The following is a 21,250-nucleotide window of genomic DNA, read 5'->3' on the forward strand; positions in this document are numbered from 1 at the left end:
CTGCCCCCAGCTCAGCCTCTGGGGCACTTTTATTGCTTCTCCAGGCAGTCAGTGGGTGGACACATTCAGTTTATAAATTCTAACTCTCCCAGGGTGAGAAGATGAACAACTGTTAATTGTTGCCTAGAGGGTAGCACTGATCTTCTACTGCCCTGTTCTGGAGGGCAGCTATGGTGATTTTTTTGTTTGCAAAGCCCTTACCTGGCCTCTGCACTTTACTCTGCGTCTGGGTGTCTCTGTAGCCAGTTGAGATTGAAATGGGTGCCTGGGGTGATGGTGAGACAAGGCGTGAACAACCACTGTTAAAAATGTGGGAATAAATCTTGTTTATTTGTGTTTTTCCACTTAGAGACTGTCCATGCCTGTATATTCTCATGGGAGGCAGCTGTCCTGGGCACCGAGAGCTGTTAACTCCCTCCCCAAGAGAGCGGCGGGTTGCCTGCTGGCCCCAGAGCAGGTGCTGGGGAGGGGCTGTAGCTCGGGGCTGTCTGCTCGAGGACTGACGTGTCTGAGTGAACGGCTGAAACTAATGACAGCTCAGCCCTGGCACAGGCTCTGGCGGTGGCTGAGGCAGAACCTGCCTGTAGCGGCCGGAGGTGGAAGAGACTTCCAGAAGATGGGGCTGGACTACACGTGGGCTCCTGCCCAGGTCTGGGTTATGCTGCTGAAAGCCATGCCGGGGCTCAGCCTGGAGCTGGTGTCGAAACGAGCTGTGTAACTGGCTGGTGAGGGCCCGCATCCAGGAGGAGCTGGAGTTTCAGGGAAGCCCCCATCCATGCTGAGGCTTGCAGGGGGTGGGGATGGAGGTGCTGCTGTGGCTAACGTGCAGATCTCTGGCTGCCTTTGGGGACACAGGAGCTCTTTGGACAAACACCTGCTTTTTCCTGAGCTGTCTGTGTTAAGCTGCAGTTTTGTCAGCTGGAAAGGAAGGTGAAGCGAAGGCATGGGCTGTGGCTGCTCAGGCAGGGAGTATCACACGATGCCCAGTTTCTTCAGTACTGTGCAAACCTCACGGAGATACTGGGTGTCTGGATAGCCGTTCCTGTGGGGCAGAGAGGGAAGTGGTGTAAATCCTGCTGATGGTGCTAAAACCACTGAGGAGAGCAGCAGTTTATTTTTGCCCCGTCCCTTCAACAGGGGCTGAGGGTGGAAGTCCTGCTCCCCAGGAGCTGCTGCTGCCCGCAGGCGCAGCGTGCACCCAGAGCTGGCTGCAGAGCGCTGTCACGGGAAAAGCCAGGAAAGCTGTAAGTGAACAGGGCCCAGAATTCTTGTCCATGGGGAACTTATGGGTGAGGGATGGGCAAGGGCTTTAGCTCCAGCTGGAGGGTGCCAGGGCTGCTCTGCCACACCACAGTTGCCCTGTGAGCTGAAGCAAAGGGAGGCACCAAGTCTGCCATTGCAGGAGCCTGGATGAGCCACCCATGGCAGGATTTGTTGAGCTGGAGCCCATGGCTCTCCTCCTCTGTCTGCTAAAAAAAACCACACCTAGAAGCTTGGGACGAGCTGGGCCATACCTGGCTTTGCCTCCATCCCAGGAGGTTTTGTGTGGGATAAGGCCCCACGTCACTCTTTCCTCTCCATTGCAGGACTTGATCTGGAATGTCAGCCCATGCTCAAATGCTTTCTTCAGCAGCATTGCTGTCTTCTGCCCTTCCCTGTTGTCAGGCAGGAAGGCATAGAAATTCCCCCCTTTGTAAGGCTGTCCTGGGTGGGGGTCACCAACCTTAGAACAGGAAGAAAGCATTTTAAACAACAACCTGAGTGCTGTGCCTCAGAGCTGGCTTCTGAGGTTCTGCCCAGCTTGAAAATACACTGACGACTGTGGCCCCCATGGGCTGCCAGTCGCTTTGCACTAAAAACAGAGGTCACGCGCTCTTCAAAAGCAGCAAGCTGCTCCCAAGCCTGGTGTGGAGCTTTTGCCTTCCAGGGGGCAATACCTCTGCTGCTTTGCATGTGGGGCATGGAGCCGTAGCTGCCCTCCCCACTCCCTCCCATCCCCCCCCAGCCCCCAGCCACACTGGCAGAACCCATTGCACGTCCTGCAGCGGGATGGGGAAAGCCCCTGGGGTGGGTACCTACCCCTTGCACGCCATCGGGGATGTTGTAGGTAATCTGGAGCGTTAGGTCTCGATAATAGCCAGGCAGGCTCTGGGACAGGGAGGAGAGCTTGAACGTTCCCGAGATCTTGCAGCTTGGGGCAACCGAGGAGGAGCTGCAGCAAGCTGGCTGCATGCTGTCTGCTGCAAAACATGTCCTGCACAAGGCGTGACCGCAGGGGGCCTGGCAGGTCACACCTGAGCCCTGGCAAGCATCACACTGGCCCAGAGGGGTCTTGCCGCTCTCCTGTCCAAGGCTGGGGCCTCTTGTCTGCTGTGACGAGAGGTCAGGCTCCTCCTGCACATTGCTCCTGCCCGTTGGGAGCAGGGCCCGTTCCTGGCCCCTGGGCTCTGCTGCAGGCGACTGTTCAGCTGCAGCCGTGGGTGGCTCAGCAGCCGCAGCCCTGTACAGCCAGGTGGGCAGGGAGTGAGGAGCACCGTCTGCTGCAGGAACTGGTGACCGCAGCTGTCCCATCGCTTCATTGTGGCCTCCTCTGCTCTTGTCTCTTGCAAACTGGAATCTGTCTGGCAAAACCTGCTTTAGCCGTGCAATGTCAGGCTCCCCGACAGACAGTTTTGTCTTCAGCTGTTCCTGGGACTCCCTCAGACCAGCAGGACTTGGCTTATCCACTATGGTAGGGCTGAGAAGGCTGCTTCCTCCTTGCACAACATGGTCATCGGCCTCCTGCTGCCCCAGTGCCTGCTGGAACCCCCAGGGACTGGGGGACCTCTTTTCCTCAGCCTCTGGCAGCCGGAAAGCCCTGAGCACATCTGCGTGGTCTGCTTTATCGCTAATGTTCAGGTGCTGCAGGCCCATCTGTAGGGACTCCAGGCTGCTGGGAAGGGCTGCACCCGGCACCGTGTCCTGGCTTCTGCTCGGCTGGATTACGCTTAAGTGCCCTGTACTCTCTGGTCCTGGAGACAAGGATGAAGACTTCAGGGCACGGAGCCTCCTGGAAGAAAACACGCGGAAAGCCTCAGTCACTCCTGGCAGCATCTCCTTGGGGCATGCAAGATAGAGCTTGTACTTGTCTTTGCTGAGTCCAACCTGGAGGGAGTTTCCTCGCAAGAGGCTGCACAGTTCACTCAGGGCACTGTCATCCGGACCATCTACAGCGAGCTCCGAGTAGCTCATACTCTGACACACAAGGTCAGGACACTTCTGCACAAGAGCTTCCACCTTCCATTTAGCCTGGATAAGCTTGCTCCTGTCCACCGCCTGTAGCGTCAGCACAGTGCAGTCCCCGGTACGATGCTCCAAGATCTGCACACCTCCATCCCTGCACAGTTCATCAATAGCAGAGCGGCAAACGTCTTTCAGGTAAGACCACTGCAAGGAGTCCAGGCTCATTTCTTCACTCACCCTACTGCCTCCGCCGCCTGCCCTGCCAGTGTCTTGGGGCTTGGCGCTTTCCTTTGACCTTGGCAGGGAGAAGCTGTTGGAACGTCGCAGCAGAGGCCTGGATTCAGAGGGTTTCGAGTCTAAAGCAGAAGAGGTCCTTGTCATGTCAAAGGTACTAGACGTGCTAGCAAGGGGGTGGTGCTTGATGGGACCTGAGCCTTTAGAGTCCTGCGAAGGGCTGTTTTCTTTGCCCCCAAAGGGAGACAGAGCCTTGTGTCTTGTAAGCCTGGCACCTCCTTTCACATGGTCCCATTCTCTGGGGTCCTTCTGCTGAGACTCTGCTGCTGACCCCAAAACCACATCTGTTGTAGAGACATGAGGCTGGTACTGCTGGGTCAGTGCTGTTGGGTCACTTGGACCTAGAGCATCTGTCCCTGATAAGTGCTTTCCAGAAAGCTGCGCCTGTCCCACCAGTGGAGAGTCCTGATTCAGCAAGAGGCCCCGGCTGGCCTGAGACCTGTCAGCTTTCAGAGTGCTGAAGTTGGCAGCCAGCTTGAGCTCACCTTTCAGCTCCAGCCTGCTTGGGCTGAGCCTTGAGCTTGAGGTGTCCACAGGCGCTTTGGGCTTGTGCAGTGCAGCCTCTGTGGTGCGGGAGGTTGCTGGGTGTGAGGGCAGGGAGCTGCTGAGCATGCCAACTGTGTGTGCAGCACCTCTTCTGGTGCTGAAATCCTGAAGGTACTGCTTGGCCTGGGAGACATCAACAAGGTTTCCAATAAGGTAAAGCTGCTTCTCATCCTCATGGCAAAGCAACTGGGGATACAGTTTCTGTAGCTCATGTGTCAGAGCCCTGAGTGCCTGGCTGTCCATATCCAGTCCTCCCTTGGTGATCTTCTCCTTGCGCAAGCTCACCTCCAGCCGCTGGTAAAGCTGCTGCAGGGCCAGTCGGGCCTGCCGCAAGGCATCCATATCCCCAGACATACCTGCAGATGGTTGGAGGTACAGTGTGGCGATGCCATCGCTGCTAACATCCACCACATCCACACGATGCTGGTGTAGCACACCTTGGTACTCGGCAGCACAGAACCTCTGCATGTACAAGTAAATGTCCAAGTCCATCACTAGGGAAAAGTCCTCCAGCTGTTCCACAGCTTCCCTATCCACTGGGCTCTGAGGTGATGGGACTTTAGCTGCCTTTTCATACACCTGGTCCCAATTCGGCAGCTTGGCTGTCTCTCGTGCTGGCTCAGTAGAGTCAGGCACTTGCTGGTGATCATGCATTCTGGTCTCTTTGGCCACGTGGCTGGAATCTGGCAGGAGGATCTCTCCAACGGGTTGGCTCTTGAGGTTCAGGCTGCCCAGCAGGTCCTTGCTGAAGGCCTGCAGCTCAGTGAATGGTCCCTTGACTATGCAGTGTGTGTTCTTGGAGTCGAAGTGGAACTGCACATTGCTGTAGCCTTTATGCAAGTTCATCAGGAGGGTTTTGCCAGCAGGAAGCTTGCCATAGTCAACTATCATGCAAACGCGTATGAAGATCTGCAAGTAGATAGCAAGGGAGTGAGAGAGCGAGGACCAAAAATAACCCCCCTCCAAGGCACAGGGGGAGGCAAATGCACCTGACACTTGCTACAGCCCCTGCATTATTAAGACAGAAGAGACGACATGATCCACCACCTCTCCCTCTCAGCATCCTGCTTTCAAATGAGATGGGAGCATAACACAGGCAAGACTGAAAGACCCAGCCAGCCCAAGCAACTCTGGGACCTTGTGCCCATAGTCAAAAGCTTTCTACAAACAAGGAGTGCAAGGGGTAAATAACACAGAGATGCGGCCCCATTTCTACACGCTGGGAGCTCTGCAAACAGCCCAAACCCAGGAAATCCACTATCCCTTCTGCATCTGAAATGCTGTTGCCCTCTTGCTCTCCCAGAGCTTCAGCTGCAGACCTTCAGGCTCCACAGGCTTGCAGAAATCTCTGCAATGCCAGGCTAACTCCCATGCCCTTGTTTTCAGTGCTCAGACATGAAAACATGAGACGTGGCTACTGCCATACTCTCTTGAAACTGGAGGAAGAAGCAAGAACTCTCCAGTGCCTCCTAGGCACCAGCACGTCTGTCTCCTAAGCTCTCCTGAGAAGGAGAGAGGAAAAATAGACTGTGCGTGTCCAGCTAATGACACGGTGTCTAGATAATGACACGGCAGAGGCATTAACAGGGTCCCCCGTGTGTCAGCAGATGGGCTGGGAAAACGTGCCCCTTCCCTCCAGTCTGACTGTTCTTCCTTGCTTTGACAGGCACAAATACCAAACAAGCGAGTGCACGGCCCGCCTGGCAGTCCCTGGGTTATTAGCACAGAAAAAAATAATTCCTCATTTGAATATGAATAACAACGTTTGCTTTAAGTCTAATTAAGATTACAGGAGAGAGCGAGGTCTCCCTTCCCAGGCCTGTCTGCCAGGCCACAGCCGGCCTGGGAGCCAGCCGGGGCCGTCACGGCCGCCTGGGCAGGAGCCATCCGCTCCTCGCTACCTCGTCGGGGCTCGGCTCCGCGACGTGCGCCGTCACCTCCAGCGGGTATGTCTTCCCTCCGATGGACAGCACATGGCTCCTTGCCTCCAGGATCCTCTGGGCCACTGGGTGGGAAACCCGCAGCCGCCCACGTCAGCCCAGCCCCGGGCCGGGGGGGCAGCAGCCCCGTCCCTGCCCGGAGCCCGCGGGGACACGGGGCGGGAGGGCGGGGGAGGACGGGGCCGGTGCTCGGCAGCGGGGGGAAGCGCCGTTACCTTCCCGCGCCTCGAAGGTGATGAGGGCGCAGGCCCGGGGCCCGGCCAGCACCCGGACGTCGGCGATCTCCCCGCCGCCGTTGCGGGAGCGCAGGAAGTGGATGGTCAGCTTGTCGGCCACCCTGTCGGGAGGCAGGTCGGCGGGGAGGCCCTCCACCCGCACCGTGCGGCCCGCCATGCCTGCGCAGAGAGGCCGCGGGCAGCCGGGCCCCGCGCCGCCGGGCCGAGCCGGGGTGCCCGGGAGCCCCGGCAGCGGCTGCCCCCCGCCCCGCGGGGCTGCGCCCCGGCCCGGGCCCCCCTCGCCGCGCCGGGGCCTCCCCCGCCCCGGCCGAGGCCCCGGCGCGGCCCCTGCCCGGCCCCGCCGCCCCGCGGGCCCCAGCGCCGCGCAGCCCCGAGCGCTGCGGCCCGGCCCGGCCCGGCCCGGCCTCGCTACCTGCGCCCCGCTCCGGCCCCGCCGCCGCCGCCGGGAAACGAAAGCGAAACGGGTCCGCCCCGCCTCGGCCGGCGCCGGCACCGCCCCCGGCCCGGCCCGGCCCGGCCGAGCCCCGGGCCTTGCCCGCCCCGGGCCCCGCTCAGCGCCGCGGGCCGGCTCGGCCCGGCCCGGCCCGGCCCCGGTGCCCACAGAGCCCCTGCCGGGGGCCCGGCCCCCCGCCGCCCCCGTGCCCGGGCCTTGCCCACGGCTCTCGCGCACAGGGCCCATCCTCAGCCCCGGCCCCGGCCCGGCCCCAGCACGACAGACACGGCGCTCCCGGCAGCTGCTTTAATGTGCGCGCTGGGCCCAGGGGCCAGCGGCCGCGCGAACTCCACTGCACCGGGCTGACGGCGCTGGCCAGGGCTAGCCCGCGTCCTCCATGAAAACGGCCACCCCGTGTCGTCCCGCCGGGACGTAGGCGAGGGTGTCCACCTCTCCCCCGCCGCGGCTGGCCTTCTGGAAGTGGATCTCCAGAGTGTCCCTCATGGCCTCCTCGCCCAGCACGTCTGGGATCCCCGAGAGCAGGACGGTCCTGGGGCAGCGGGAGGGCTGGAGCTGGGCAGAGCTGGGGGTGAGCCGCAGCGGGCCCTGTGCCGCACGGGGCGGCAGGAGGGCGCGCAGGGAAGGGGACCCCTCGGGGCACTCGCTGAGCAGCGTGGAGCGCTGCTCTGCTTGGGGCCGCCGGCAGGAACCGCACCTCGGGCTGCACGGCAGCGTGGGGAGCGGGTCTTCGGGAGCCCCCACCGTGCTGGCTCGCCCTGGGCTGGCAGGCACTGCTTGGCACCAGGGCTCGTGCCCTTACCTGCAGGTTAGTGATGTCTCCGCTCATGCACGGTGATATTTTGAGCTCGTATTTTCCTTTCCCAATAAGCACCTGGATGCGTCCTCTCTCAATTAGCGGCTCTGCCACTGCAGATGGAGAGGAAAGCCCTGAGCCGCCCAGGCTCCTGCTGAGCTCCAGGGGAGGTTACGTCCCTGCCACAGACACCAAGGCTGGCACTGCCCAGCCCCAGCTCACCTGCACCAGCACAGTCTCAGGGGAGACAGGACAGCCTGGGCTCACTCTGCCTTCCCTGTTCCCCACAGACACGGCTCCACCTGCTCTCGGGAGAGGACCTGTGCCCCCCCCCAGAGGCGGCTGGGCTGCTCCCCCCTTGCTGGCAGCCCAAGCTCAGCACGCCCCACACACCTCCGTCCTGCACGAAGGTCAGCACCACCTGGCCAGAGTTGTCCAGGAACTCCCTGCTCTCCACCTCACCGCCCCCATTCTTCGTCTTGCTGAAGAAGAGCTCCAGCTTGTCCAGCAGTGACTCCTCAGGGATGCCCAGGCTGGGCAGGTCAGACACGAGAATACTCCTGCTGCTCCGAGTCAGCCTGATCTGCAGGTGGCATAGGCCGGTCAGCACCAGGGCAGGGCAGGGCCGGCCCCAGAGCTCGGGGGAGCAGCGCAGAGCTGCGGCACTAATGCACTGAGCTGGGCCGGTACCAGCGACCTGGCAGGGGCAAGCTCGGGGAGCGGCGGAGCAGAGCACAGCAAAGCTGGTGCGTGCCCAGGGCAGCTCTGCGGTTCTCTGCGGTGCAGGGAGCAGCAGGCCCTCGGGACCTACCTCCAGGGCAGACGGCAGCAGTACGTCCACCGGCGCTGCCTGCACTCGCACCCTGCACCGCTCGAGCTCCTCCAGCTCCTCCCCGTAGCTCAGCTCCACCATGTGCTCCTTCACCTCTATGATCCTCTGGGCCACTGCAAGCAGGGAGAGCCCCCAGCTCAGAGGATCGACCGCCTGCTCCGAGCGCGCCGCGGGACAAGACACGGGGCAGCTAACGCGTTGTGGAGCGGGCATGATCCCGCACAACGCTGGCAGAGGGGGCAGAGCTCTGAGCCCTGGCCCGGGGCGGGGATGCAGGGCAGGCCCCAAAGCCAATCGACCAGGACACCTGGCTGTGGCAGTGCTCTTCTCGCTCTTACCCTCTGCCTTCTCAAAGGTGATGAGAGCTGAGCCCCCCAGCAGAGGGTAGTGGATCAGTGGGGTGAGCATCAGCTTGTTCATGTCCTCCTTGTTTGCCACAAGGCCCTTAAACACCATTTTTTTCTCTGGCAAGGCAGGCAGTACCTAGGTTCAAGTACACAGACAGCACCTGGAGGAGACTGGACCCTGCACAGGGCCTGTCTCTGCCCATCCACAGACTAGAAAGAAGCTCGTGGCTCAAAATAAACAGCTGGAGAGCCTCAGCAGAGTCTCTCCTAGGGTCTGGCTGTGCCTGGAGTCCCAAAGCCACGACTGGAGCTTCTGGTTCTGGCAGAGGAGCCACCTCTAGCAGGAGCTGTGCCAGTCATCACACAGGGCCCAGCTGCATTCGCCTGCAGCCTCTCCAGCCAGGCTCGCGCTCCTTGCCAGCAGACCCGAGTGCCCACACACACACTGTTACCTTCACCGGATCCTCCCAGAGGACCCTCTTTCTCACTTCTTCCAGTTTCTTTTCCAGCACCTGCTTCTCCTGCCTCAGTCTGTTCTTCTCCTCCTTTGCTACAGAAATGCCCACCTGGAAGGAAAGAGAGGGGGCAGTAAGGGAACCTCCAGGACGCGAGGGGCTGCAGCACGCTCTCCATTTTAAGCACAGCACTGTTCTTGGACATGGCTCCACCCACACTGTTTTTCTGCTCTTGACTGCCTGCAGCCCTGCCCTGGCTCCTCGCCGTTTGATGACAGCCCTTCCTCCACCGCCGCGGCTCTATCTCGCTTCTTGGCACAGGCCTGACGTGACGTCCCGTGAGACCTCCACCAGGTCCAGAGCAAAGTGACCTCAGAGCAGCGAGCCGAGTGATGCAGCCCCACCACCCACTGCCCCCTTTCCAAGCCCAAGACAACTCCTCCGACCACCAACCTGGCAGGATCTCTCTTCGTCTCTGCTTAAAGACAGTTGTTGCCCAAGATTTCTATGAAGAAGTTCTCCCTCTTTCCTCAGCTCTCGCGTCCTTTGCTCTACAGCTTCCTTGGCCATTTGCAGCTTCACATTGTCTTGCTCCAGAGCACTACAAAGCTCCTGTGAGAGGCGAGACCCTGCAGACATTGTGCCCCCCCCACCGGCTGTCCAGCCCCAGCACACGCTGCTGCTGGGCTGGGACGGCTGCTCGGCACGCTGCTCCCCCTGGGGAGCCCCAGACCCCTGTACAGGCCCTCTTAACCGTGGGACACCCCCTCCCCACCGCTCGTAGTCCAAGAAAGAGTCAGACGCTCAGAATCCAAGAAAAAAATCAGAGACCCAAGCCCGCAGCCTAGGCCGGCCGGGGCCCTCTGGATCCGACCCCACCCGCCTCCCACGGAGGAGCGGGACGCACCTTGCAACGCTCGATCTCCTGCCGGACCTGCTCGGGGGTCGCCGCCGGGATGGCGTCCTCGGGGGGCGGCAGCTGGACGAAGGAGTCCTAAAGGCAGAGGGGCCTCAGCCGCGCCGCGCCCGGCCCCGCCGCGCCCCCCCAGCCCCGGGGGCTCGGCCCCTCACCTCCTCCGAGCCCATCTCCGCGGCGCCGGCGCTGGCGGCAGAACGACGGCGGGTCAGGCCCCGCCGGAGCCCCGGCCCCGCGGCCGCAGCCCTGCCCGGCCAAGCCCGCGCTCCGAGGCCGCCCTCCCTGCCCGCGGCCCCGCTGCCGCCGCGGCCCCACGCTCCTCCCGCCCTCCGCTTTCGCTTTCGCTTCCGCGGCCCCGCCCCGGCGGCCCCGGGCGGCGGCAGAGTCCCAGCCCGCGCAACCCCGCCGAGGCAGCCGCGCCTTCCCACTCGCCCCCCGCCGACCGCCCCGCGCAACTCCCTTCCCGGGCCCTGGCCCCCGCCTGACCCGTGCCCTGCGGCCCCGCGCCGGTCCTTGACACCCCGACTCGCCCTCCGCGCCCCGGGCGGCCGGGGAAGGCCGTCACTTGCACCGCAAAGATCTGCGAAGGTAACCGAGCCCCTAACATCCTGCCGGTACCACCGCTGCTCCCGGCGCCTGCAGCCAGAGACGAGACGCGGGCAGCGGGAACGGCCCACTCGCCTTCCCTCTCCCACCCCCGTTCTCAGACAGGGTCCCATCATTTTGGCAACCAGACTTCCAGCAGGCGCAGGAACGGTGTGAATCGCCCCTGGGCAGCAGGAAGGGGAAAGAGCAGCCTCGGCCCCGCCGCGGGGCGGGAGGCACCTGAGGACAGTGCCCCCGAGACAGCACCTTCACCCACGGGTCGGGCCCCACGACGCTCCGCAGACGTGCTGAAGCTCGCCTGGGCTGCAACGGCTTTCCCAGCTCTTACAGCCACACAAAGCAACAACATCCACACCACAAAGAAAAAGGCCTAGCAGCGCTTTTTTTTTTATACAACAAAACAAAACGGTTTTTAATAAACATTTATTGATGTAACCTCGTTACACCTTTAGAATCGCAGCTTCTGGAAGAACCACTTATTCTTGCCCGTCTTGTACCTGAAAGAGGAACACGAAGGTTAGAGAACGCTCCGTACCAGCAGGCAACAGCACAAGACCCGCACCTGAGCTGCCCCCATCCTCCCACAGGCAGGACGCAGCGCCCGGCACACGCAGAGGTAATTCACCCAGTCTCTTCAAGCCGGGCTGCAACGAGACCCGCTTTAAACGTCTGAGCTGCCAAGGGAAGCCAATGTCAGCTTCCAGATTTTCTCGTGAAGGACACCCGCGCTACGGCGGCTTCCACCCCAAGAGATGAGAGCGCAGCGCGTGGCAGTCCCACCAGACAGCTCACGTGTAGGGCAGCCACGGGGAGATGCCCTTGGAGAACACCCCACGATCACGGGCAGAGCGCTTTAAAGCGGCCAACGCCCCGGGCTGCCCATGAGACACACTGCGTCCCGCCGAGGCCGCACAGCTCCTTCCCCTGAAGGAGCGTCTGAACAGAAAACTGAAAGAAGGACCGAACGCTGCTGGGCAAAGCGTCAGCGCTGCCCTGGCCCACTCAGCCCAGTGACAGGCGATGAACCAGCAGTGAGACACCAAGAGATCGTCGTCTGGCACCCAAAAGGCCCCGCTCGTGCTGGCACGAGGCTGTGGCATCGTCATAAACATCAGCGCAAGCCTACGGCTGTTGGTAAACTGTTCCCATCTCAACCCACCAGCTCCCTGCACAGACAGCTGCATAAACACACACAGAAGGTGAGGAGGAATGCGCTCAACCAAAAACATCTTCAAAACGTTGGGGCGGAAGCATCCAGCCTGGGACCCACCCAGGCCGTGGCACAACCGCGCCGAGTCCTCGCCACAGGGACGGGTGCCAACACCGCTGCAGGGACGAGCGTCCAACTCACCTTTCCTCAAATTTCACCTTGGCTTCGCGTCTTGCTTTGCGTTTGAGAGCGGGGTCCCTGAACACGTCCTTATTGACCACTGTTTTGTCCAGCGGAATGTCGACAGAATACCTGGGCAAGAAAGCAACAAGGTTTGAAACAGTTCAAGGGTGAAAACACAGCGGGCAGCCCGAACCAGTCAAACAGACGTACTAGCGGCAGGTTAAGGGCCTACAGCTCTTGGAGCCTCCTCCGTTCTGGAATCACCAAAGCGCTACAGCACCCAAAGACATTTAATTCAGCCTATAAAGGAAACAGCTACACGCTTCGCAAGAGCCAAGCAGCTCTGTCCAGCATGCTGTACTTGGCAGCTGGCACCAGCAGCGGCTCCAGGGGGATGGGAAAAAACGTCACTGGGCCGCGACAGCTCTGCCCGCACCCCCAGACCCTCACGGTTGTTTCAAAGGCTCATCCATGACACCCTGCAATCAAGAGGAAAGCGAGCGTGGCCAAAGGAAGAGCCGCCTGCCTTGTTTCGGAAGTTCATGAACACTTCCCCTCAGCCTCAACTCCCCGAGTCCCTGTTTTCGCAGCGTGTGCCCCGCGCTCGTTCAGCCACGTAATTAAGAAGCTCAGCGACCCCCCGCATTTGCCAGAGGGAACGCGCGAGAACCACGACCGCCGAAAGCAGACGAGGCCACTGTGTCCTGCCAGCAGCAGACCGCGGCCCCGCCGGCGGCACTGCGGCAGCCGCACTCACCGGGTGGGCATCAGGTGGTTGTAGTTGTAAACCTTCACGAAGGACTTGATCTTGGACCTCTTGGCGATCTTCTTCTTGCCCATAGCGGCAGTCACCTTCCGTGGGTAGCGGTCGATGCCCGCCACCAAGGCGTGGCTGTACGGCCGGTCGGAAGTGCCATCGTCGATGTTCTGAAACACAGCGACCGCAGCCGGCGATGGCACCACGGAGCCCCAGCCGCCGCCGCGTCACGCAGCCGCCAGAGCCCAGCGGGAGCCCCCTCAGCGCCTCCGGACGCGGGGGACGGCCGCGCTCCGGGCCTTTGACCGCTCCGCAGGGCCGCCCAGGAGACGCGGCCGGCAGCCAGGGCGGCCCCGCGCTCACCTTCACGATGACGGCCTTGCGCCCCGAGTAGCGGCCGGCCAAGACCAGCACCACCTTCCCCGGCTTCATGAACTTCCCCATCTCTGCGGAGAAAGCACGTGGCAGTCACAGCCGGGCCCCCGACCGCCCCCGGCCCGCCGCCCCCGCGGATGGCGGCGGATCCCGCGGCCGGCCCCGCACTCACCGACGCTGCCGCGGCGATGGCGCCCAGGCCGGAAAAGGAAGCGGCCGCCACGCCCCCGACCTTTCACCTCGTGCCACCGTGCATCACTTCCGCTTCGTCCTCCAGGAGCAGGCCGCGCATGCGCGGAACCACGCCACGGTTACCGGGCAACAGGCGGCGGTGCCGGGTGGCCGCGCCCCGCGCGGGGCCAGGGCGGCGGGGACACAGGGGTGGCGGGGACACGGGGGCGGGGGCGGCGGCGGGGCCCCCTCCCCGGTGGCCGCGGCAAGGCGGGTCCCGCCGCGGCACAGGGAGCGGCGCCCCGGGGCGTGCCGCGGCACGGCCCGCTGCTAGGCCCAGCACAGAGCGAGGCCCTGACCCCGCAGGAAGCGCAGACAACTTGAAACTCCCTGACGGAGCGAGCCAGCACGGCCGCCGCGCAGAGGCTAGTGACGAACAGAAATTAAAACACGGCCACTGGAGATGGGTTCTCCCCACACGTGCACTTGCTAAAGCGATTTAATGCATCCCCCGTAAAACCCAGGCTGCTGACCATCGCACAAAAGCTTCACAAAAGGAGCTTCTGGGGTTGCTGGACAAAGCCGCCGGTGCCGGCCCCTCACCCGGCAGCCTGAAGAACGTGGCCGCTTCCGTGGATTGCCGAGCCACCAGTGCCGGAGGAGCGCAGCGCCCCGCTCCTGCAGCTCAGCAGATCTGCCCCAGTTTCATACGTTCACCCTGGGGAGGGCAAGTCACTCGCCCCGGGCAAGCCCGAGGCAACCAAACACCTTCCAGCCTGCCTCACTCTTCCCAGAAGAGGCGTCTCACCGGGGCATCATTTAGACCACAAACTTTGAGAAATAACCATGCGGATGCAGCACAGAAGCCAAGCTGCACGTTCTAAGGGGCTTCACCTTCACCCCCGCACCTGCAGGCTCCGGGGCCAGGCCCCTACCACCCTCGGGGCAGCCAGCCTCACACACCGAACACTCGCTGGCATCTGCTCTCCAGCGAAGCGGTTCTGCTCTTCAGAGCTGCACAAAAAGGGCAGGGTGAGCTGCTGTACAGTGCACAACCTCCAGCAGCTTTGCAGCGGCAGCCTTGTAAAACACAGATTTCCAGCGTCAAGACACCACAAGATTTCCCTAAAAGCAAATATCAATTTCAAAGAGCCAAACTTGGTCTTAAAAAAGCCAGGCTTCTTGAGCCCAACAGCTGCCTACGTGTGGAAAATGGATGATCTACAATAAAAATACATCAAAAAGCATCTTTGATGTTTTTCAGCTGCCGGACAGCCAGGTCAACCGGGAGGTTGAATTTCAAGTGGCTCAGGCGACTGAGAACGTTGAGTGCGCTCTCAAAGCCTGTGTTTGCCATGTAGCTCCATGGCTGGTAGTGGGATTGTACCAGAGCTCCAGATTTGCAGATCAGATTTACCCAGGAGACCAGGCGCTGCTCGTTTAGTGCCATACACACCAGAGCTTTCAGTTCAGAGTCTGCGCTGCGTTTGAAGGGGTCATGCTCCGTGAGGACAGTGTGAATCGCTGTCAGCAGGCTCTGTTTGGGGGTAATGGCCACTCCTCCTGTCACAGGCAAGGCAAAGGACTGGGAGAGCTTGCGAGCCGGGGATTCCACGAAGGCTTGTCCATTCTTAGTGTTGTAATACTTCACAAAGAGTTCCCAGGGGTGCATGGTCTGCGGGGATGAGGTGAACGCAGGAATCAAGCACGCGATGGGTGCCAATACCAGGCTCATTCCTTGAGAAGAGGCATAGAGCCCGTGAGCCAGCAGGTCTCGCAAAGCAATGGTCAACTCCTTCCGCACGGCTAGGGTCAGCTCATCTCTGCCTCCTAAGGGAATGTCCTGCAGATCAGAGGAACTGATAACGTGGTCTTCCTGCTGGTGTTTCATAGCTAGCTGCCTCACCCGCTCCACTGACAACTCCAGTTTCTTAATTAAGGGGGAATAGTCCTTGCTGGCTTGGTCCTTCTGCCAGAGGGTGCGAGGAATCTGACCAGTAGCACAACCAAACTGACTGACAGCAAATATTTGTAGCACAGCAAGCATGCGACGCATGAGGTGCAGGCCCGTTTCTCGCATCTTTCTGGCATCTTCTGGGTTCACTGATTGGGTTAGGAAAGAGAAAAAAACCACTTTCATTAAGGAATCAACAGCTCTGCTCTTTCATGCATACAAAGGGAGCACAAATGTCTGCTCCCCCCCTGCCACGGATTCTCCTCCTTGGGAGCTGTTGTCACTAGGACTGATGCTACTTTTTCTAGTTTCAAAGCATTGAAGCCAAGCAGAAAAGCAAACATTTGCATGGCCTCTTCTCAACAATCAGGTCACCTTACAGACAAGAAATCCTACAACAGCTTTCCTAGTGGGCACATACATAGTGAGGAAAGATCATTTGTTAGACGTGACAGTATCACACGGGTTAGACGTGACGGTATCACACGGGTAATTAGGAGATACTAGAACCTTTGCTGAAGGAGATCACTGCCTACTTTCAAGAAGCCTCTTGTTTCAGCAGGCTAACATACCCTGCTTACTCCTGATGCTATTATTAAATTCAGTTTGCAGAAGGAGCCACACTGGGTAACACCCAAAGTCCATCCGGGTCAGTATTCTATCTCTGACTAGCAGCAGATGCCTCAGATTACAGAAGGTAAAGGTATTGTAGTATTTCCTCCAGTATACTATTCTAGCTCCAGTAAATTCCTGTGATAAGTAGACAAGTCTCAAATTATAAAGAACACTGGATCCATCCATCTCACTGTATCTGCTCACAGAGCTAAGAACTCAAAGAGCATTAACTACAGCGCAGCCCAACAGTGCATACAAGACAAGGCTGCTCAGTCTGTCCGCATTTTGCGCCAAGTATCAGAAGTCCCTTCTACTCCTGAGCTCAGCTGAGGACCAACCCCACCCTCTGTGCCACACGTTCAGGTTCTGGGACTACTCTAATGATCCCACAGAGGAAGGGTAAAGGAACTGGACACAGGCCTTCTGTCAGTGGGAGGAGGAAAGAACAGAAACCAACTGGCAGGAAAAAAGCAAAGCAGCCTAGCGTGACTGGATGCTGGTTCATGCTTGCCGAACCTCAGATGAGGGACGGCAGGAGCAGTGCCGGAAGCTCCGAGCCAAGCAGCGCCCACCTCTATTTCCAGGAGGCCGTGTATTCGGTTTGTAGGAGCCACCACCATCTTTTCTGCCTGCACATTCACAGTGTCCATCTTCCGCCTTACCAGAGCTTCCAACTTCATCTGGAACAAGAATTTCACACTATTATTTCACACCCGTGAATTTAAGCTGCGTATCCCAAGTATTAAGGTCAATATTCCTTAGACCTCTCTGCACCTTTTTTGTCAGCCTTTCGCTCTCCCCACTGATGCCCACAGAGATCTGTACTTCCTCATGACCCAGAACCCCCTTCCTGCATCCTCTGACATCTGTGATCTCCCTCCTCATAACTTTGTCAGGGAATTACAAAGCAATCTGCTCGTCTAAAAACTCAGCACTGACCCTGAATGAAGTTGATGAACATTTCGAGGTCCCTTATCTGTGTCTTCAGTTGTTCCACCAGCTGCTCCTTCACCCTGGCCGGATTAACAATCTGTGCTATGGCAGCATCCACACGCTGTCGCAATTCCTCTGGAGAGAGTGTTGCAATATCTTCACTCAAGTCCATGTCCAGCTTCTTTATCAACTCATTTATAATCATCTGCAAAACATGAGTTAGTAGCATGATCTCCCTGTGTGGCACTGCTGCCCATGAGCTTCAAAATCCTCCTTTACCCATTTATTACCTTAGAAACAGGCCACCTTTGCTGCACATAGAAAATTGCAAGAGAAGACACGGGACAGGCTTACACACGCAGACGAACTACTGATACTCTATTACAGCTGCTGGCGAGAAATAAGGACTGACCAACTCCTACAGTCTATAAGAGGCTCACAAATGCTAAGAAGAAATACAGGCAGAAGGACTTTGCGAGCCTTACCCGTTGTCTTTCCATAACCACAGACTGTGGCAGAGAATCATAGCTGCCCTCCTGGTAAGCAAACGTCTCCAGGTCATCCAGCTGTGTCTTGAGCTGCAGGATCAGCTCTCTCTGCTTCTCCTTCTGGACCTCAATTTGCTCCTGCTTCTCTCGCTCACTCTGAGAAAAAGTTACCAGTAAATAAAATGGAAGATGTACTGTCATCGTCAAGCCCCAGAGAGCAGGATTGTGGTATGAGGAGTGTTTCCTTCAGCTCATGCACTTAACTAGCGAACTCTGCATGCCAGTCTGAGAAAAAGATGTGCCTGTACGTCAAGGAGAGCTACCAGCCACATCACCCCATCTGACAAAGGCAGAGCCCCTCCAGACCTCCTGCGCGCAAGCCCTGTCTCACAAGGCGGGGATCCAGGGAGCGCTGTTGCCAGCAGCCAAGTAACGTGTGCGTATCAAAGCTCCTCTGAGTCACCGCTGTATATCAGAGAGGAGCAGTAACACGAAGCAGGGCTGTAACGCACGTCCCCACGAGCTGGCTCCAAGTCATCAAGGACCTGCACGCTCCCGTAACCGGGCTCTGTGCAAACTGGGCTCCGGTCTCTCCCCGGGGCCGGCCGCAACCCGCAGCAGAGCGTGCGGGGGCCTCGGGACGGCGCGGCGGCAGGTGGCCGCAACGGCCGCCCCCCACCTCGGCCACGGCGCTCCCCCCGCGCGTCCCGGCGGCGCAGAGCATCTCAGCCGCCGCCAACGGGCTTTGGCCAGGTCGGACGCGCGGAACGGGACACCGCGGGACGCCGTTACCGAAAGGAGACGGCCTTCTCCTCACCCCAGCAAAAGCCACCGCTCCGCCGGCGGCGGGGCCGGGCAGAGCCGGCTCGACACGGCCCGCGCCCCCCGCCCCGGCAGCGGGTCACGGCGCCAGCGGCGCGGGCCGGCCCGCGCACTCACCGGGGCGTCGCCGAGGCCGGGGGCCAGCGGCGCGGGGCAGCCGCGGAAGGCGAAGTCCTCCAGGTCGCGGAGCAGGCGCTGCTGCTCGGCCGGCCCGGCCCGCGCCACCTGCCGCAGCCGGAACTGCACCTGGGCGAAGTGCGAGGCCAGCGCCAGCAGCGCCCCGTGCAGGCGGCGCCGCTCGGCCCGCAGCCGCGGCACCGACTGCGGCGACCCGCCCGCCGCCACCGCCGCCGCCTCCTCCTCCTCCTCCTCCTCCTCCTCCGCCGCCGCCGTCGTTGTCGTTGTCGTCGCCGCCGCCGACACGGCGCTCACGGGCGCCCAGCGCTCCCCCGGGCCCAGCGGGCCGCCCTTCGCCTCCATGGCCGCCGCTACCGGCACCGTGACGCGGCCGCCATCTTGCCGCTGCGGTGTGGGGCGGGGCCTGGCGGCAGCGGGGCGGGGCCTGCGCGGCGCCAGCGCGCCCCCACGCGGCCCGGCGAGACCGCTGCGGCGGGGCCGGGGGTCCGGGGGTCCCGGGGGTCCCGGGGTCCCGGGGGTCGGGGCTTGTGGCCCGGCGCGGGGCGCGCCCACCGCGGGCGGCGCTGAGCCGGCTACCGGGCCGCGAGGTGGCCGCGCCGCGCCCGGTCCGGCCGACCCCGCATCCAGGTCCCCGCTCCCGGCCCCGCCGGCAGCCTCGCCCCCGGCCCGAAATAGCGCGGGGCGGGGCCGGCACCGCCATGGCGAGGTGAGCGCGGCCGGACAGGACGGGACGGGAGGGGCACCCCCCGCGCCGCGCCCCGTCCCCGGCGCAGTGCCCGGTCGGGGTCTGGGGCACCCGCCCAGGGCCTGGAGCCCGAGGCACCACCGGGCAGGACCCTCCAGCCCGGGGCAGCGGGGGAATGGCGTGGGAACGGCAGGGGAGAGCGAGGGCAGGCCGAACCGCCGGGCTCTCCCGGCTGCCGCGGCGAGAGGCCGCGTGGGGCGGGAGGGGAGCGCTGGGTGCCCAGCGCCCGGGCTCTGTGCCCACCTCGCTCTCGCTGCCGGCCCCGAGCTCGGCCCAGGCGGGGTGCACGTTTGGGGCACCTTCCTTGCCCCGGTCCCCACCCCGCGCGGTCCCTGCACCGTGGAAATATCCGCTGGTCTGCTCTTTCCCAAGGCAACCTGCAAAGACGCTGTGGTACGACCGCCCGCAGTACGTCTACCTGGAGTTCTGTGTCGAGGACAGCACGGATGTTAAGGTCGTCATTGAGGACCAGCGGCTGGTGTTCAGGTGAGCTGCTGCTGCCCTGGGGGTGGGGCGGGGGATAGGGGGGACCCTGTAAGAGCAGGGCACGCGTGGCCTCAGCCCTCTCCTAAGCCAGGCTGTTACGGTGTTTTGGCAGTTGCAAAAATGCAGATGGTGTGGAGTTCTACAACGAGATCAACCTGTATGCCAGGGTCAACTCCAAGGTGAGGCTTCCCGCCAGCAATCTGTTCTCCGACAGCCTGCATCAGGCTCAGAGTTAAACCCAGCCTGTGCAGTCTTGAGCAATGCCGCTTAACACATGAATCCTGCCAGCTTCCCAAGAGCCTGCGTGGGGTGAGCACGAGCCTGGGAGCCCTGACCCTGGGCCTGGCACTCGCAGTGCTGCGTTGGGCCAGAAACAACTCGTCTCTGTGGTTCTGTGTGTCCCACAGCCTGCACGTGGCTGAGCTTTAATCCTGTGCGTGTCTGCAGTGGATTACAGAGACGAGTCCGGCAGACACTGAGGTGAGGCACCCCCGATCTCTTGGCAGGACTCACGGGAGAAGCGCTCTGACCGCTCCATCACGTGCTTTATGAGGAAGTCGAAGGAGAAAGTGGCCTGGCCCCGCATCACCAAGGAGAACATCAAGGTGCGTGTGGCGCCTGGCAGCCAGGACCAGCCTCAGCACACGTGCTGTCCTCACGCGGCACCTCGCGGCTCCCAGGGCCCAACCGCCCCTGGGACAGACACCGAGGGCCCCATGCAGGCGCCCCAACATAGAGCTCCCAAAAAGCCCGACCTCATGGTTACCACCAGTCCATGGACCTCTGCCCCCCAGGAAGGCTGTGGCACCCCTTTCCCTCGACGCAGGCAGGGTCAGGACCAGGCGAAGGGACACGCTCCCCTTCCTGCCCTTCCCCAGCCCACCCAGACCCCTCGCCTGTGCAGGAGCGGCCTGCGCTCGCCCCTCAGAGCAATTCCTGGGCTGCGAGGACGGGGCTGCTGGGCCCCCTCCACGCTGCTTCCTCCTTCAGGGGATGCTCTCTCTGCCCACAGCCGGCCTGGCTCTCCGTGGACTTTGACAACTGGCGAGACTGGGAAGGGGACGAGGAGGTGGAGAGGGCCATGATGGAGCAGTACGCAGAGGTGAGCTGGGCCACAGGCCTCGGGGTCCTGGGGCACGTGTGGGGTGGGTGCTTGGGATGGGGGAGTGCCGGGCATTGGGAGTTCCCACAGCCGCTTGTTTCCCATCCAGCTCCTGGAGAAGGTGACGGACAAAGGCCCCCCCCCGGCCATGGATGACCTGGATGTAAGTGCTGCCCGCGAGCTGCTTGCCCTGGACGCTGCTACACGCTGCGGCCAGCCCTGCAGAGCAGAGCTCAGCCTCCGGCCCTCCGCTCGCTCCAGGCCGCCGGCAGCAGCTCCAGCCGCTCTCCTCGGGCCGCCCGGCCCGCAGCCAGCCGGGGACACGCTCCCCGCGGCTGCCGGGGGCTGCCCGGCCGGTGCCGGCCGCTGCGGCCGGGGGCTGGCCCCTTCCCTGCCACCTCGCTCCTCCCTCCCGCAGGACGACCTCTGAAGCCCAGGCCGCCGGGGACGCCGCGGCCGCAGGAGGCCTCCCGGTGCGCCGGCAGCACGCACCGACGAGCAGCGCGGGCAGGGCTCTCCGAGGAAGCGGATCCGCCCCGGCCGGTTCCCCGCCGAGCGCAGCGGAGCCCGACCCAGGGCGGCGGGAGCCGCCGGGGCTCCCCGCGCCGGTTACCCGCGCGGGGCACGGAGCAATAAACGTGAGCTGAGCTGCCGCTGCCGCCGCCGCCGTTCGCTGCCGCCGCCGTTCGG

At 61.8% G+C, this 21,250-nt stretch overlaps 5 protein-coding genes across 5 annotated transcripts; 1 reads left to right on the forward strand and 4 right to left on the reverse strand.

Annotated features, from left to right (window-relative positions):
• Window positions 1-51: 51 nt before the first annotated feature.
• On the reverse strand, window positions 52-6,776 carry LOC140662301 (uncharacterized). The gene is made up of 6 exons (XM_072885627.1): window positions 6,651-6,776; window positions 6,218-6,397; window positions 5,964-6,067; window positions 2,080-4,971; window positions 1,515-1,723; window positions 52-1,042 (listed from the first exon to the last, which is right to left on the reverse strand). Exons 2-6 carry the CDS (start codon window positions 6,393-6,395, stop codon window positions 973-975), a joined length of 3,453 nt encoding a protein of 1,150 aa, XP_072741728.1. The 5' UTR covers window positions 6,396-6,397; window positions 6,651-6,776; the 3' UTR covers window positions 52-972.
• Window positions 6,777-6,963: 187 nt separating this feature from the next.
• On the reverse strand, window positions 6,964-10,357 carry IFI35 (interferon induced protein 35). Its single transcript, XM_072885635.1, has 9 exons — window positions 10,191-10,357; window positions 10,027-10,113; window positions 9,573-9,731; window positions 9,117-9,230; window positions 8,656-8,800; window positions 8,297-8,430; window positions 7,879-8,068; window positions 7,492-7,598; window positions 6,964-7,244 (listed from the first exon to the last, which is right to left on the reverse strand). Exons 1-9 carry the CDS (start codon window positions 10,203-10,205, stop codon window positions 7,053-7,055), a joined length of 1,143 nt encoding a protein of 380 aa, XP_072741736.1. The 5' UTR covers window positions 10,206-10,357; the 3' UTR covers window positions 6,964-7,052.
• A 691-nt stretch (window positions 10,358-11,048) lies between these two features.
• Window positions 11,049-13,356, reverse strand: RPL27 (ribosomal protein L27). Its single transcript, XM_072885637.1, has 5 exons — window positions 13,279-13,356; window positions 13,095-13,177; window positions 12,732-12,901; window positions 11,993-12,103; window positions 11,049-11,138 (listed from the first exon to the last, which is right to left on the reverse strand). The coding sequence occupies exons 2-5, from the start codon at window positions 13,173-13,175 to the stop codon at window positions 11,090-11,092; spliced, it is 411 nt and encodes a 136-aa protein (XP_072741738.1). The 5' UTR covers window positions 13,176-13,177; window positions 13,279-13,356; the 3' UTR covers window positions 11,049-11,089.
• Window positions 13,357-13,758: 402 nt separating this feature from the next.
• RUNDC1 (RUN domain containing 1) lies at window positions 13,759-18,638 on the reverse strand. Its single transcript, XM_072885628.1, has 5 exons — window positions 18,207-18,638; window positions 17,265-17,423; window positions 16,786-16,984; window positions 16,419-16,526; window positions 13,759-15,380 (listed from the first exon to the last, which is right to left on the reverse strand). The coding sequence occupies exons 1-5, from the start codon at window positions 18,567-18,569 to the stop codon at window positions 14,515-14,517; spliced, it is 1,695 nt and encodes a 564-aa protein (XP_072741729.1). The 5' UTR covers window positions 18,570-18,638; the 3' UTR covers window positions 13,759-14,514.
• PTGES3L (prostaglandin E synthase 3 like) lies at window positions 18,617-21,213 on the forward strand. Its single transcript, XM_072885636.1, has 7 exons — window positions 18,617-18,933; window positions 19,345-19,458; window positions 19,571-19,637; window positions 19,965-20,063; window positions 20,471-20,560; window positions 20,670-20,723; window positions 20,979-21,213. The coding sequence occupies exons 1-7, from the start codon at window positions 18,926-18,928 to the stop codon at window positions 20,988-20,990; spliced, it is 444 nt and encodes a 147-aa protein (XP_072741737.1). The 5' UTR covers window positions 18,617-18,925; the 3' UTR covers window positions 20,991-21,213.
• The last annotated feature ends 37 nt before the right edge of the window (window positions 21,214-21,250 follow it).

The sequence above is a fragment of the Ciconia boyciana genome, chromosome 22 (assembly GCF_034638445.1).
Source record: "Ciconia boyciana chromosome 22, ASM3463844v1, whole genome shotgun sequence".
In the NCBI taxonomy this organism is placed as follows: domain Eukaryota; kingdom Metazoa; phylum Chordata; class Aves; order Ciconiiformes; family Ciconiidae; genus Ciconia; species Ciconia boyciana.

Coding starts and splice junctions, on each gene's coding strand:
- LOC140662301 (XM_072885627.1), bottom strand. CDS start 6,395: ATGGCGGGCCGCACGGTGCGGGTGGAGGGCCTCCCCGCCGACCTGCCT. Junction 4,972..5,963: donor CGGAGCCGAGCCCCGACGAG/GTAGCGAGGAGC, acceptor ATCTACTTGCAG/ATCTTCATACGCGTTTGCAT. Junction 1,724..2,079: donor TCCCCGATGGCGTGCAAGGG/GTAGGTACCCAC, acceptor TCCTGTTCTAAG/GTTGGTGACCCCCACCCAGG.
- IFI35 (XM_072885635.1), bottom strand. Junction 9,732..10,026: donor AGGAGATCGAGCGTTGCAAG/GTGCGTCCCGCT, acceptor CGCCTCTCACAG/GAGCTTTGTAGTGCTCTGGA. Junction 9,231..9,572: donor ACGAAGAGAGATCCTGCCAG/GTTGGTGGTCGG, acceptor CTTTCCTTCCAG/GTGGGCATTTCTGTAGCAAA.
- RPL27 (XM_072885637.1), bottom strand. CDS start 13,175: ATGGGGAAGTTCATGAAGCCGGGGAAGGTGGTGCTGGTCTTGGCCGGC. Junction 12,104..12,731: donor AACCACCTGATGCCCACCCG/GTGAGTGCGGCT, acceptor TTTCTTGCCCAG/GTATTCTGTCGACATTCCGC. Junction 11,139..11,992: donor AAGGTGAAATTTGAGGAAAG/GTGAGTTGGACG, acceptor TTCCTCTTTCAG/GTACAAGACGGGCAAGAATA.
- RUNDC1 (XM_072885628.1), bottom strand. CDS start 18,569: ATGGAGGCGAAGGGCGGCCCGCTGGGCCCGGGGGAGCGCTGGGCGCCC. Junction 16,985..17,264: donor TGGTTATGGAAAGACAACGG/GTAAGGCTCGCA, acceptor CATGTTTTGCAG/ATGATTATAAATGAGTTGAT. Junction 15,381..16,418: donor ACGGCCTCCTGGAAATAGAG/GTGGGCGCTGCT, acceptor TAACCCAATCAG/TGAACCCAGAAGATGCCAGA.
- PTGES3L (XM_072885636.1), top strand. Junction 19,638..19,964: donor ATGCCAGGGTCAACTCCAAG/GTGAGGCTTCCC, acceptor ATCTCTTGGCAG/GACTCACGGGAGAAGCGCTC. Junction 20,561..20,669: donor TGATGGAGCAGTACGCAGAG/GTGAGCTGGGCC, acceptor TTTCCCATCCAG/CTCCTGGAGAAGGTGACGGA.